The sequence below is a fragment of the Pristiophorus japonicus genome, chromosome 4 (assembly GCF_044704955.1).
Source record: "Pristiophorus japonicus isolate sPriJap1 chromosome 4, sPriJap1.hap1, whole genome shotgun sequence".
Taxonomy (NCBI): Eukaryota; Metazoa; Chordata; class Chondrichthyes; family Pristiophoridae; genus Pristiophorus; species Pristiophorus japonicus.
This window is the reverse complement of record NC_091980.1, coordinates 44,928,681-44,941,382: the sequence shown is the minus strand read 5'-3', so window position 1 is coordinate 44,941,382 and position 12,702 is coordinate 44,928,681. Positions and strand designations below refer to the sequence as shown.

Here is a 12,702-nt window from a genome sequence, read left to right as displayed (position 1 = left end):
TGATTTGAAATTATCCAATACCATGGGGCGGAAGTCAGTCAATATTAAATGGTTCAGACCACTAAAGTGTGAATTCGTTTACCACAACAGCAATGAAAACAGCCACAAATATTGCCGGGATTTTGTTTGGGAATACCCGAGTTATTGCAACACCGCACCGTAAATTCACCTTCCTGCCCGCCTCTTGCATGGGAGTGAATGGTCTGGTCAAGGTTTGGCTCGGAGTCTGTTTTTAAACTTGGATTACAAGAGGTTGCTATGACACACTTCGCCCTCTGCACTGCTCTCTCTCTCGCTCTCGACCTCGCTCTTTTGCTTTCACGTGGAAACGCGTCCATTACAGATGGAGCAGCTACGTATAATACCAAGCTAAAAAAAAATCACCCAATTCATCAGCGTCTGGAACCAGACTGAGGATTGTGACGATATATTTACCACAAGAAGCGTCGTGGATTTTGTTCGTTTCACAGGGAGGGTTCCTTTAATATCTGGACTAATGCGACAATCCTAAAAAAACGGAATATAAGGTAAATATACACATGTCATAAAGATACATCATTTCCCACACCACAGCAAACAAAGCATGCATTGATGCTTCTGGTGGTTACTATCTCTACCGTGACTCCCAGACTGATTTGCAATGACCGTGATATTAAATTGTTAGTTTTCGAAAAAGGAATCAACTTATGTCTGTACTTGTTCCTTTTGTAATTGTGTCATTGTTTGCCTGGGAGACGGTGGGACAGTCTGATCTGACGTTTAAATTGTCTTCAGCAGGCTGCCGATTGCCCGCTGCACGCCAAGAATCCGATACAAGCTGCTCTGTGCTATGTTTCTCTGAATATTCACGGTGAGAGAACGGAGCCGACGACACAGATGAAACGAGAGATGGCTTCTCGCAAAATACATCTGAAATGTCCCATCGCATCAATTAAAGTCTCTTTCTCTAGGAAGGTAATCTTCTGGACATTTCTGATCGCGTGTCTTCCAACCTGGTAAGTATTTGTAAATTATGTTATTTTGTTTTGCATGTATGTTCATATCTTGAAAATATAACCAGAATGGAAGCCTCCCCCGCGCTGTAACCGGCGAGTACTGCATTGGTAGCATTCCTCACCACACGAGAATGCATTGGCTTCCAATCAGGTGTTAAAGAGTTCTGTTGTTACGGGTCACCAGGACTGTTTGAATTTAAACTTGGCGTTTTATATTTTTGTATGTTATATATGTGTATAAACCGACCTTTAATCCTGCAGTGCACATCATGCAAGTCTTTGGGCAAAATTCGGTTTGCATTGTTCATTATGCTTCGTGTTGGAAAAGGGATCATAGGATTTATCTGCATGGCTCCTCTCATTTGCTTAAACCAAAGGTTTTACATTGAGGCACTTGCCTGGGAGGACGGTGCTGCTCGATCGCAGCCGCCTCGGTTTCCGTTTAAAGCTTTACTATTGCAGCATTCTCTTGCCTATGTTCCCTGGACCGTGCATGTCCCTGTGTAGATCATGGTTTCCCTCTATACCTGCACATACATAAATATCGTTTATCAAATAAAGGCAGATTCAGTGCATGCTTATGCACATCCTTTGACAATTAAACAGCAGATATGTACTGGGGCATACATACTCTCACCTCGTCACACTGCATTCAAACATATGTGCCCGCACAGACACACGCACACACTCAATACAGGCATGTAGATGCTTTGTTTGACAGTAGCATTGCATCTGTGAGAATGGAGTAAAAGTGTCGACGATTCCAGTTTGCACGTATACCAGCCAAGATGTGGCGAAATGTGACGGAAAAGTAGCACAAAGTGTAACAAAAAAATAGATGGCTTGAAAATGAAATGCAGGCCCTGCCAGTATTGATGATCCCTGGAAACCCGCCGTGACGTTTTGGGATTGCCAAGTTTATTGTTGAGGGGGAGAGATGGGCGAATGTTGTATCTTAGTTCTGTAATTCTTTACGTCAAGTGTGCCTGCCACAAACAATTAAAATAAAAGATATTCGCAAAGCTATGCAACGCGGCACAGATGTGCCTATGTTCGAGTTACAGACAATAGAAGGCAAGCGCCAGATAAGATTTGTCAGATGGATCATTTTTATTATCGCATAATTGTCCTTTATAGTTGGGCCACTCAGCAGACTATGAGTAGGTCTCACCCAGTGATGCTGAGATCTCATTCATTGCGGGGACCGTTATATTGGGATAGGAGGGAAGGACGCATTACCTTTGAATAAAACACTTTGATGCTACCTTCGTTGACTAGGTACAAGCTCTGATGAAAGCAGAAAAGTTTGCCCCACATCCCACCGTTGCATTCTAAATCATGCGAAATCATATTGTAATCTGTGGCCCCATGCCAAATAATGGATTCATTTTATTAGATTTAAAAAAAATCTCGCTCAGCAGAGAAGGCAAGTGTTTTTCTTTTTAATCAAAGGCTATGGATACTAGACCCCCACGGAAGGATAATCCTGATCTGAATCCCCTCCCTCCCCCACCCCCCACTACACACAGTTGTGTATGTTTCTTTAAATGGGGTAAGGATAAAAACACATGGGAAGATTGGAAAAGATTACACACTGAGCAGTAGTCAAAATGTGAAAATATTAATCTGCTGTAAATATTAAACATAAATTATTTTCATCCATTTACTGTATAACACTCAACAGTGACGGTCTGCTGTCTCCTTTATTACAACAACAACAACTTGCATTTATATAGCACCTTTAGTGTAGTGAAACGTCCCATTATAAAACACAATTTGACACAAGCCACATATTAGGGCAGATGACCAAATACTTGGTTAAAGAGGCAGGTTTTAAGGAGCATCTTAAAGGAGGATAGAGGTAGAATGGTGGAGCGGTTAAGGGAGGGAATTCTAGAGCTTAGGGCCTTGGCAGCTGAAGACACGGCTACCAATGTTGGCGCAATTGAAATTGGAGATGCTCAAGAGGCCAGAACTGGAGGAGCACAGAGATGTCGGAGGGTTGTGGGGCTGGAGGAGATTAGGGAGGGGCGAGGCCGTGGAAGGATTTGAAAAATTACAGAACTAATACTGTACTGAAGATTGATCGTAACAGTTCCATTCTCCAATTTCCCTCAAAATATAACAGATAATTAAGCCAGTAGCATTTGATGTAATATTTTAAATTTGTATACAATTATTTTAATAAGGCATGTAGTACTCTGATTACTGAAGCTTGTACTGACCATATTGAAACCAGAAATAAAGTTGTAACTTTATTGATGTGCTTTCAATAAAGACACAACCATCCTATAAATTATGCAGAGCTATAGTCCATTTTTGGCACGTATTGACAATTGAGTTAAACAATTGGTTTTGTTTACATAATGCCATGTCAGCCATGGCTCAGTTGGTAACACTTTCGCCTTTACAAGCATTTTCATGTGTTAGTATGACATAAGTTGAAGTAGTGAAGTTATCTTAGGAATAAGCAGGAACACACACATAAATGTCAATACCTATTATTCATTGATCATCCCATGTCATAAATCTATACCTTGCTTGGTTATTACAAAAGCCCACTCCAGATATTTGAGCACAAAATCTGATACCCTAGTGCAGTATTGAGAGAGCGCTGCACTGTCAGAGGTACCGTACTTCAGATAAGGTGTTAAACCGAGGCCCTGTCTCCTCCCTCAGGTGGACGGAAAAAAGATCCCATTGCACTATTTCGAAGAAAAGCGGCGATATTCTCCCTGGTGTCCTGGTCAACATTTATCCCTTGACCAACATTACAAACAGATCATCTGGTCATTATCACATTGCCGTTTGTGGGAACTTGCTGTGTGCAAATTGGCTGTCAAGTTTCCTACATTACAATAGCAGCTGCACTTCAAAAATATTTAATTGGCTGTAAAGCTGTTTGGGACATTTTGAGATCGTGAAAGGTGCTATATAAAATGTGAGACTTAGAACAATAATTCTTCCTTTATTTTACTTCAAATACCCACCAGAGTATAACTATTCATTTACCTGAAGAACAGTAAATATAATTCATATATTAGCGGTAGTTAGTAATATTTTACAAGGACTTTCATGTGTTAGTATTAAATAAGTACCAGCAGTCAAGTTATCTTAAGAATAAATGGGAACACACATATAAAAGTTAATGTTATATATTCATTAGTCATCCCATGTCATATATCTTCATGCTTAGATGTAGAATGTGTATTTTGTGTATTTTCCTGTTGCAATCTGCATATTAAATGAAGTCATCATCACGGGCAGTCCCTCGGAATCGAGGAAGACTTGCTTCCACTCTTAACATCAGTTCTTAGGTGGCTGTACAGTCCAATATGAGAACCACAGTCTCTGTCACAGGTGGGACAGATAGTTGTTCAGTGAAGGGGTGGGTGGGACTGGTTTGCTGCACGCTCTTTCCGCTGCCTGCGCTTGATTTCTGCATGTTCTCAGCGAGACTCGAGATGCTCAGCGCCCTCCCGGATGTACTTCCTCCACTTAGGGCGGTCATTGGCCAGGGACTCCCAGGTGTTAGTGGTGATGTTGCACTTTATCAGGGAGGCTTTGAGGGTGTCCTGTAACATTTCCGCTGCCCACCTTTGGCTCGTTTGCTGTGAAGGAGTTCCGAGTAGAGAGCTTGCTTTGGGAGTCTCGTGTCTGACACTATGTGGCCTGCCCAGCAGAGCTGATCAAATCTGGTTAGTGCTTCAATGCTGGGGATGTTGGCCTGGTCGAGGATGCTAACGTTGGTGCGTCTGTCCTCCCAGGGGATTTGTAGGATCTTGTGGAGACATTGTTGGTGGTATTTCTTCAGCGACCTGAGGTGTCTACTGTGCATGGTCCATGTTTCTGAGCCATACAGGAGGGCGGGTATTACTACAGCCCTGTAGACCATGAGCTTGGTCATAAAGTAATCCCTCCTTCTCAAGTGCATTCTCACCATCAGCTGTTTGCATTCTCATACATCCTCTTTTATTTTTGCTGTCGCTGTTATGGCAGTATTAATATATTGTGTGAAAGAGCAGATGCAATGAGAAAATTGTGAGTAGGAAATCTGACATAACTGGCTTGTGGCAGTAAATTTTCCCCCCAAAATATTTATTTCCTGTTTTGTCCCTTTAGTGATTGGTGACTTTTTTGTATTTTTGTTTCTTTTCATTTTCCAAGTTCTGGTAAAAATGAAGATGAAGACTATGAAGATTTGACACTTAATAAAACATGGGTACTGACCCCAAGGACTTACGAAAGTGATGTTACCCTTATTTTAAACAATTTATTGGAAGGGTATGACAATAAACTCAGGCCTGATATCGGAGGTAGGTGTACTTGAGGCAAAATTTATGTACTTTTTCATTTTTGAATTAACCTTTGATTTTTTTCAAAGTTGTATTTGCATGTCACTGAATGAGCTATCCAATCCTGATAACTTGCAATGTTTTGTTCCAGTGAAGCCAACAATAGTTGATACTGACATGTATATAAATAGCATTGGTCCAGTGAATGCTATCAATATGGTAAGTAATATGAATATCAATCTTAACTTTTGTGTTAAGCGATTTGAAATTTAAATTGTATGAAATTCTGAATGATTTGGACCAGTTATTCTTGAACATTCTTTGGTTCAGACTCCACCAAAATATTTGAACAGGCTTGTGTCCCGCTAGCTATATATACTGGTAGCAGTAAGCTTGGCTAAAACTGGTCAATTGAGAAAATTCAGACATTATCTAAAGTTATATTATTACTAATTCAAGTAAGAATGTACTGATGTGGTATATGTAAATTCTACAGTTTATGGAGATTATGTGCTCTGACTTTCATCCAAAACTGAACACCCTTTTGAATTGAGTTCTTTACTTAATTTGAGGGAGGATGGGCCTGGTATTGTAACATTGGAAAATCCTTGGTGTCAAGTATAATAATGCACCCCACATGTCACATTCTACATCTGAGCATGCTGGACACTTTAGGAAAAAAATTGGCCTCCTTTGCACCTCCTGTTAACGCCTCTGGGGGTGGGGGGGGTGATAATGGGGCGCTACTGGCTCTGCGACCGGGCACTGTGAGAGTACCGACATCCGCATACTTCCCGTGGAGGTTGGCGGTGGCGGTAACCCTTAGCGCCACGATCTCCTGTGCCCCGGAGATCGCGATGTCATCCAGCAGCGCAACGCGCCAGTAGTGCCCCGGATGTGAACTTCGGTTCTGCTCTCCCCTGCAGCATTGCCGGGCGTCAACGTCAGCAGCTGCAGGAGGCGTTGTAAGGGAGGCCGGCTGGTTGGGGAGCGGTAATTAAAGGTAATGCCACTTGGGTAAGTTAAAAATTTGTTTTGAGATGTTAGATCATTTTATTCCCATTTTGTTCTGCTGAGATTGATCAGCCCTGCATTCTGTTAGAGAGCTTGGGGATGATTGCCGCAGATTGCGGCTGGTGTCGTTGACAAGGGAAATCGTTGTAATGCAGAGCCTGCAGCAATAGTTCTTCCCTTTAAAGGAGGAAAGGCACCTCCGTCCGATCCTGCCAGTGCTGCACTGGACATTGGGCAGCACTGTACTGCTACCGCCACTCTTGTCGGCTTTAGCGCTCTAAGGAAAGTGGTGGTGCTTAATTTAGCCCTCCATCTCCTTCCTGGAGCACTAAACCGGAAGTTCGCTTCGACTTACCTTGCATAGCACCCGGTGATACTTTTGCGCTACCGCAAAAGTTATTACCCCAAACAGGGCACTACGCAATTTCTAGTCATTTGTCTTTTTGACATCAGTGCAGAAAGGCCTGTCTCGTATGACTAAGTCAAGATTCCTAGAATGTTCAAATTACTCTGGAGATGAGGGTGTTGGCTTATGAAGATAGGTTGAGTAGGTTGGGCATATAATCATTGGAGTTCTGAAGAATGAGAGATGATTTTATCTAAACATATAAGATAATGAGGGGGTTTGACAAGGTGGATGCAAAGAGGATATTTCCACTCATAGGGGAAAGTAAAACTAGGGGGCTTTGTCTCAGAATAAGGGGCCGCCCATTTAAAACTGGGATGAGGAGGAATTTCTTCTCTGAGGGTTGTAAATCTATGGAATTCTCTGCCCTATAGAACTGTGGAAGCTGGGTCATTGAATATATTTATGGTGGAGATAGACAGATTTTTGAGCGATCAGGGAATAAAGGGTTATGGGGAGCAGGCATGGAAGTGGGGCTGAGTCCATGATCAGATCAGCTGTAATCTTATTAAATGGCGGAGCAGGCTCGAGGGGTCATGTGGCCTACTCCTGTTACTATTTTTTATGTTCTTATATACTCATGAAAGCTGATTTGTGTGTTTCCCATGTGGCACATCAAGTTTTACTTTTTATTTTCCAATTTCTTTCTCCTTTGCACTTCAGCACACCACACCGGGACTAGCTTACTGATATATTTGAGATATGGGTCGAGAAATTTTGCATTGCAGCATCCGCTTTTCAGACGCTAACAGACCTCAATATGGCAGGCAGGAAGCACGCACACATTTCTGACTGGAAGGGTGGTACCCACCATATTTGGAAAGGAGATTGTGCTGGCGGCAGGCTCGCACATCAGCAACATTTAAAGGCAGGAATAATTTATAAAAATTAGGCTTCTTGCAGGACCCACTCTTGATTTTCAATCACTCTAGCGCTTTACTTGCCACATGCTGAACTTGCACAGCACAACATGACACTATCTGGCAGGAAGACCCCTCACCAGTACTAGTTAAAGGGATCATGCAGTACTTGCATATTAGTTGCTGGTTTATCATTCTCTATCACCAGCCTAGCATCTTTATCAATTGAGAGGGATTCAATGTACAGCTGGTTTGCGACCACAGGCAGCGCATCCATCAGGTCTGTGCCCACTATCCCTGCAGCAATCATGACTCTCTCATCCTGTGCCAGTCTTCTGTACTGCCTTTATTCCATCCAGGCTACCAGTTATAGGCTGGTTATTGTGTAACAAGGCATATCTCCTCTGGACGTGGCTCATGACTACTGTCAGGAACCCTCGCATAGCAGCAGAGCAGACCTAAAATGAGACCCATGCTACCACAAGGAATATTATTGAGCAAACAATTGGCAGGCTCAAGCAACACTTCCACTACATAGATTATACTGGAGGAGCTTTGTAGTACACTTCTGAGTGGGTATCCATAATTGTCCTTGTCTGCTGCATAACTTCGCCATCATGAGGAACCAACCTTTACCAATACCTGGGCAGCAACAAGTGTAGGAGGAGGAGCAGAAAGAGGAAGACGAGGAGGAGGTGGAGGTGGAGGAGGTGAGGTAGCAACCAACATAATACCAACCTGCCCCAGCTCTCAGAGACCAGCTCATTGAGAAGTGTTTCACCTAAATCAGCCCTTCCATTTCCCCATTGACCAACCGTGTACAATTCCTTACAACCACCATCTATTTACATTCCTTCACCCAAGGCTTATGAGCCTTGCTGTCGCTGCACTAGAAGGACGATCACCAGCTTTATCAAATCCTGTCAGCATTGACAAAAAAAATCACTAATTACCCTTGTCCAACACCTTAGTACCTGGCTTGTATGCTCATTTTCCTATCCTCGTGCTCCTACGAAATGTTTCCACAGTGGCTACAGCTTGGGCGGTGGAAGGCTGCTGAGCTTTCATTGAGGACACATATGGCCTTGGAGTAAGAACATGAGCAGCTCTCGGCCTAGAGGGCCCCGCTTCAGATAGCAATCTCGGCATGGTTTGCAGCAGTTTGGGCCGGCTGACTGTGTGGCACTAACGGGCACTGGCATAGTGTCTGGTGAAGGAGCAGGTATGGTATCATCCTGAACATGAACCACATGTTCTTCTCCAAGGCCACTCAGCTGGGATGGCGCATGCAGAAGTAATGTGATGCCCTGGAAGACCCATTCAATAGTGGCTCCCAAAGCCACAATGGCAGCCACTATTGAACAAATTTGCCATGAAAGCTATCAGAGCTGCCATGAGGCTTCTTCATGCTGGGTTCCATAGTGGTGTTGAGGGATCTGATCATTCGGACCATGTTGGACAGAATAGTCTCCATGTTCTGCGCAAAGCCCAGAGAAAAGTTGGAGTTGGATTACTGCATGCTCCGCCACTTGTGCACTAGCTTTCCAGCAGGTTTCTCAGTGCACCAAGCATTTCCTGGTAGATGCCCATCAGCTTTCTTTGGGAGCCTGAACCCTCAACGTCTGCATTTGAGTCCTCTGCAGAAGAACTAGTATGTGACCTTGCCTTCCCATGAGCTGGCACCTCTGATGTCCTATCCCCTTGTCCTCGCTCCTGCGCACTTGTGCCTGCAGAGTCATCACATGCAGATACCTCCTCTAATCTAGCCTCTAAAGTCTCCACAGTGCCAGTATCTGAGCTGGGTGCTTGTGAGAATCAGAACAAGTGTCCGTGCATCTTCTGGAAGGCTGAGCTTCTCTTCCTATTCGAGCTGAGGAATATTGACATTCTAAGCAACTGAGAAGAAAGTGAGCGACAAGAGTTAGCAGGTGGTATGAGGAAGAGCAAAGAAAGAATTGGGTGTTGAAAGCATCTGCAGCGTGGAGGGTGAGGGAGGTCAGAAGCGACAAAGAAGATTAGATATGAAGAAATCCTGCACGGCATCTCTTCCAGAATTGGCAATCACAATGGCCTCCACTCTGCCCCTTCCCACAATGACCAGCGTGCTATCTTCAAGGGGGCAAAGATGGTTTGCAGGCAGGCTCCTCCTCTGGCTCCAGCCTATTGCCTTGTGTTGTGTGCGATCTTCTCCTGCAAGAAAGAAGGGAGCGTATGAGTGAAAGTCTTGTGAGGTGTTTGCAGAATGTGGCCATCATGGTAGAATAGCTGATGGTCTCTGTGTGAGATCCGAGTTGCTGATAAGTGAGGGTTGCAATAGTGATGAATGTGTGAGTATAATGAGAAGGTAGTGTAGTGGTGTACTGCAGTGATTGTAGGAAAGTGAAAGGTAGTGAGGGGTGGGGGAGGGGTAGGCCTGTGAGTGCTGTCAGTGTTATAATGAGGCTGTAACTATGAGCAGAAAGTGTGAGAGCAGTTTTCTTACCTTAACAACTCTAGTTAGAGCATTGATTTTATTTTACCGTATTGCAGCCACGTCCTCGGTGCAATGTGCCTAGCATTCACATACTCTGGGAAGAAATTACTTTGTCCACAAAGAAGATGCCTGTAGGGCTTCCTGTCTTCTGTCCTCTCCACTGCCTGCACCAAGCTATCCAGTGCTGCATTGGAAAATCTTGGTAATTGCTCATTCCTTTTTTCAGCTATTTCTTAACCAATTTCCTCTGCCAAAAAGTTCCGTTCCCAAGCTACTCCATCGCACTCCCTGGAAACTGTCTAAACCAGACTGCTCGCAAGCTTGGTGTAATATTTGACCCCAAGATGTGCTTCTGACTACATATCCATGCCATCACTAACACTGCCTATTTCCACCTCGGTGATGCTGCTCCATCTCAGCTTATCTGCTGCTGAAACCCTAGTCCATGCCTTTATTAGCTCTATTCCAATACATTTCTGGTGTGTCTCCTACGTTCTGCCCTCTCTAAACTTGAGGTCATCCAAACCTCTGCTGGCCATGTGCCCGTGTCCTAACTCGATTTAAAAATTCTCATCCTTGTTTTCAAATCCCTCTATGGCCTCTCACCTCCCTATCTCTGTAACCTCGTCCAGCCCTACAATCCTCCGAGATATCTGCACTTCTCCAATTTTGGCCTCTTGAGCATCCTCGATTTCAATCGCTCCACCATTGTTGGCCGTGCCTGCAACTGCCAAGGCCCTAAGCTCTAGAATGCCCTCCCTAAACCTCTCCGCCTCTCTACCTCTCTTTAATTACCCGCACATATGTACTTCTGATAATTAAGTTAAGCAATTTGCAGATGTTCATTTTAATTAATGAGAATGATGGGCAGGAGTGCTTTTAAAAATAAACTAGTAGAGAAATTCAGATGACAAACGACTTGAACTTTTGTTTTGTGCTCTGAATGCTTCAATTAAATTATTTCCTTATCACCTTTTACTTAGCTATTTTATTTTTATCAAGGGGAATACTGATGGCCAAACTATTCCATACTTCTACCCTTCAGAAAATATGTTTAAATAATGTCCCATCTGCTTGTTCTGGTAGTTTAGCTGGAGGCTAAAGATCCTATGGCACTATTACAGTTAAGATACAAATCAATCATGATCTAGTTGAATGGCAGAACAGACTCGAGGGGCTGAATGGCCTACACATGTTCTTATGTTCCTATTTGAAGATGAGCAGGGTTTAAAAAAAATTCATTCCTGGCATGTGGGCATCGCTGGCAAGACCAGCATTTATGGGCATCGCTGGCAAGACCAGCATTTATCGTCCATCCCTAGGGTGTTGATCTGGTTGGCCAATATTGCTTCCTCAACAAATACTACTCAAACTATAATATCTAATAGCTATTTGTAGGAAGTTACTTATGCAATATTGCTGAAAATTTGCCTGCATGACAGTTACTACTTCAAAAAGTAATTCATTGTGTAAAGCATTTTGAGATGTTCTGATATGATGGCCTTTTCATTGAAGGATTAAGATTATTATTTTATCACAGTTTACCAGAATCCAATCTGCTGTAGATTACCAGGAAATAAGAATAACATTAGTTATATGAAGATACAGGAGCATATGGAACTGTGCAAATGAGTATGATTCTGTAATTCAGTTACTGACATTCCAGGCAGGCTTGATTTAATATGTTATATTGGGAGGTGGACCAGATATTTCATGGTATAAATAGATGGTGTGTCACAGGCAGCTGTGGAATGTGATAAATATACGCACAAACTGACATGATAATCTTTGAAGTCGTGAGTGGGCTATGATGTACCTCACAACTATAGATATTTATCGCATTAATGACTAGCCCTGATACATTAAATTTTTCTACTGTGTGCTAAATTGTTCAAACCCTAAAATGACACCCACACTGAATTAATTGGGACTTTTGCCGCCTAACATTTTACGGATTTTAAACATGCGAGTAAAACATTGAGTGCATTCTGATGATTTCACATCCTATGCAACATCATGACATTGTTGTACAGAATTTAGTCTGTATGGGGCTCTTTTCTCTAAAAAAGTGAAGGCTGAAGGGTGACCTGGCAGAGATCTTTAAGATAGTGATAGGGTAGAAGTTGAATAAATGTTTCCACTTGTGGGGGAGACCAAAACTAGAGTTCATAAATATAAGATAGCCACTAATAAATCCAATAGGGAATTCTGGAAACAGATCTTTATGCAAAGAGTGGTAAGAATATGAAACTTGCTAACACAAGGGGTAGTTGAGGCGAATGCATTTAAGGGGAAGCTAGATAAGCATATGAGGGAGAAAGGAATAGAAGGGTATGCTGATAAGGTTAGAAGGAGGGTTGGGGGAGGCCGTGTGGAGCATAAACGCCTGCATAGAGTAGTTGGGCCAAATGGCCTGTTTCTGTGCTGTAGACTTGATAATTTTCTAATCATAATTCTGTTTTGATATTTAATATCTATTTATGAGAAACTTGCAGTTACTTTAAATTTTGGTTGCTGCCATAGTCGTATTTAGCTGGAAATAAACAAACCATTGGAAGTGAGCTCTAGAGCATTCATATTCTATTGAACAGACAGGACATTTTTCCCATGTGAATAGATTTTATTTGCAAAATTAGTTAAAAGTGGATGTTATTCAATT

The 12,702-nt window shown here is 42.8% G+C and overlaps 1 protein-coding gene across 4 annotated transcripts in view; it reads left to right on the top strand.

Moving 5' to 3' along the window:
* The first annotated feature begins 353 nt into the window (after nt 1-353).
* LOC139262042 (gamma-aminobutyric acid receptor subunit gamma-2-like) overlaps nt 354-12,702 on the top strand; it is a 161,906-nt gene continuing 149,557 nt past the window's right edge. For 2 of the 4 annotated variants that reach the window (XM_070877202.1, XM_070877205.1), the window contains exons 1-4: nt 354-527; nt 775-995; nt 5,163-5,311; nt 5,442-5,509. In XM_070877202.1, the coding sequence (XP_070733303.1) occupies nt 877-995; nt 5,163-5,311; nt 5,442-5,509 (336 nt within the window). In that variant the 5' untranslated portion in view covers nt 354-527; nt 775-876. Of the gene's footprint in view, nt 528-763; nt 996-5,162; nt 5,312-5,441; nt 5,510-12,702 lie in introns of those variants that run through there. The other 2 variants (XM_070877203.1, XM_070877204.1) reach the window with 2 other exon arrangements.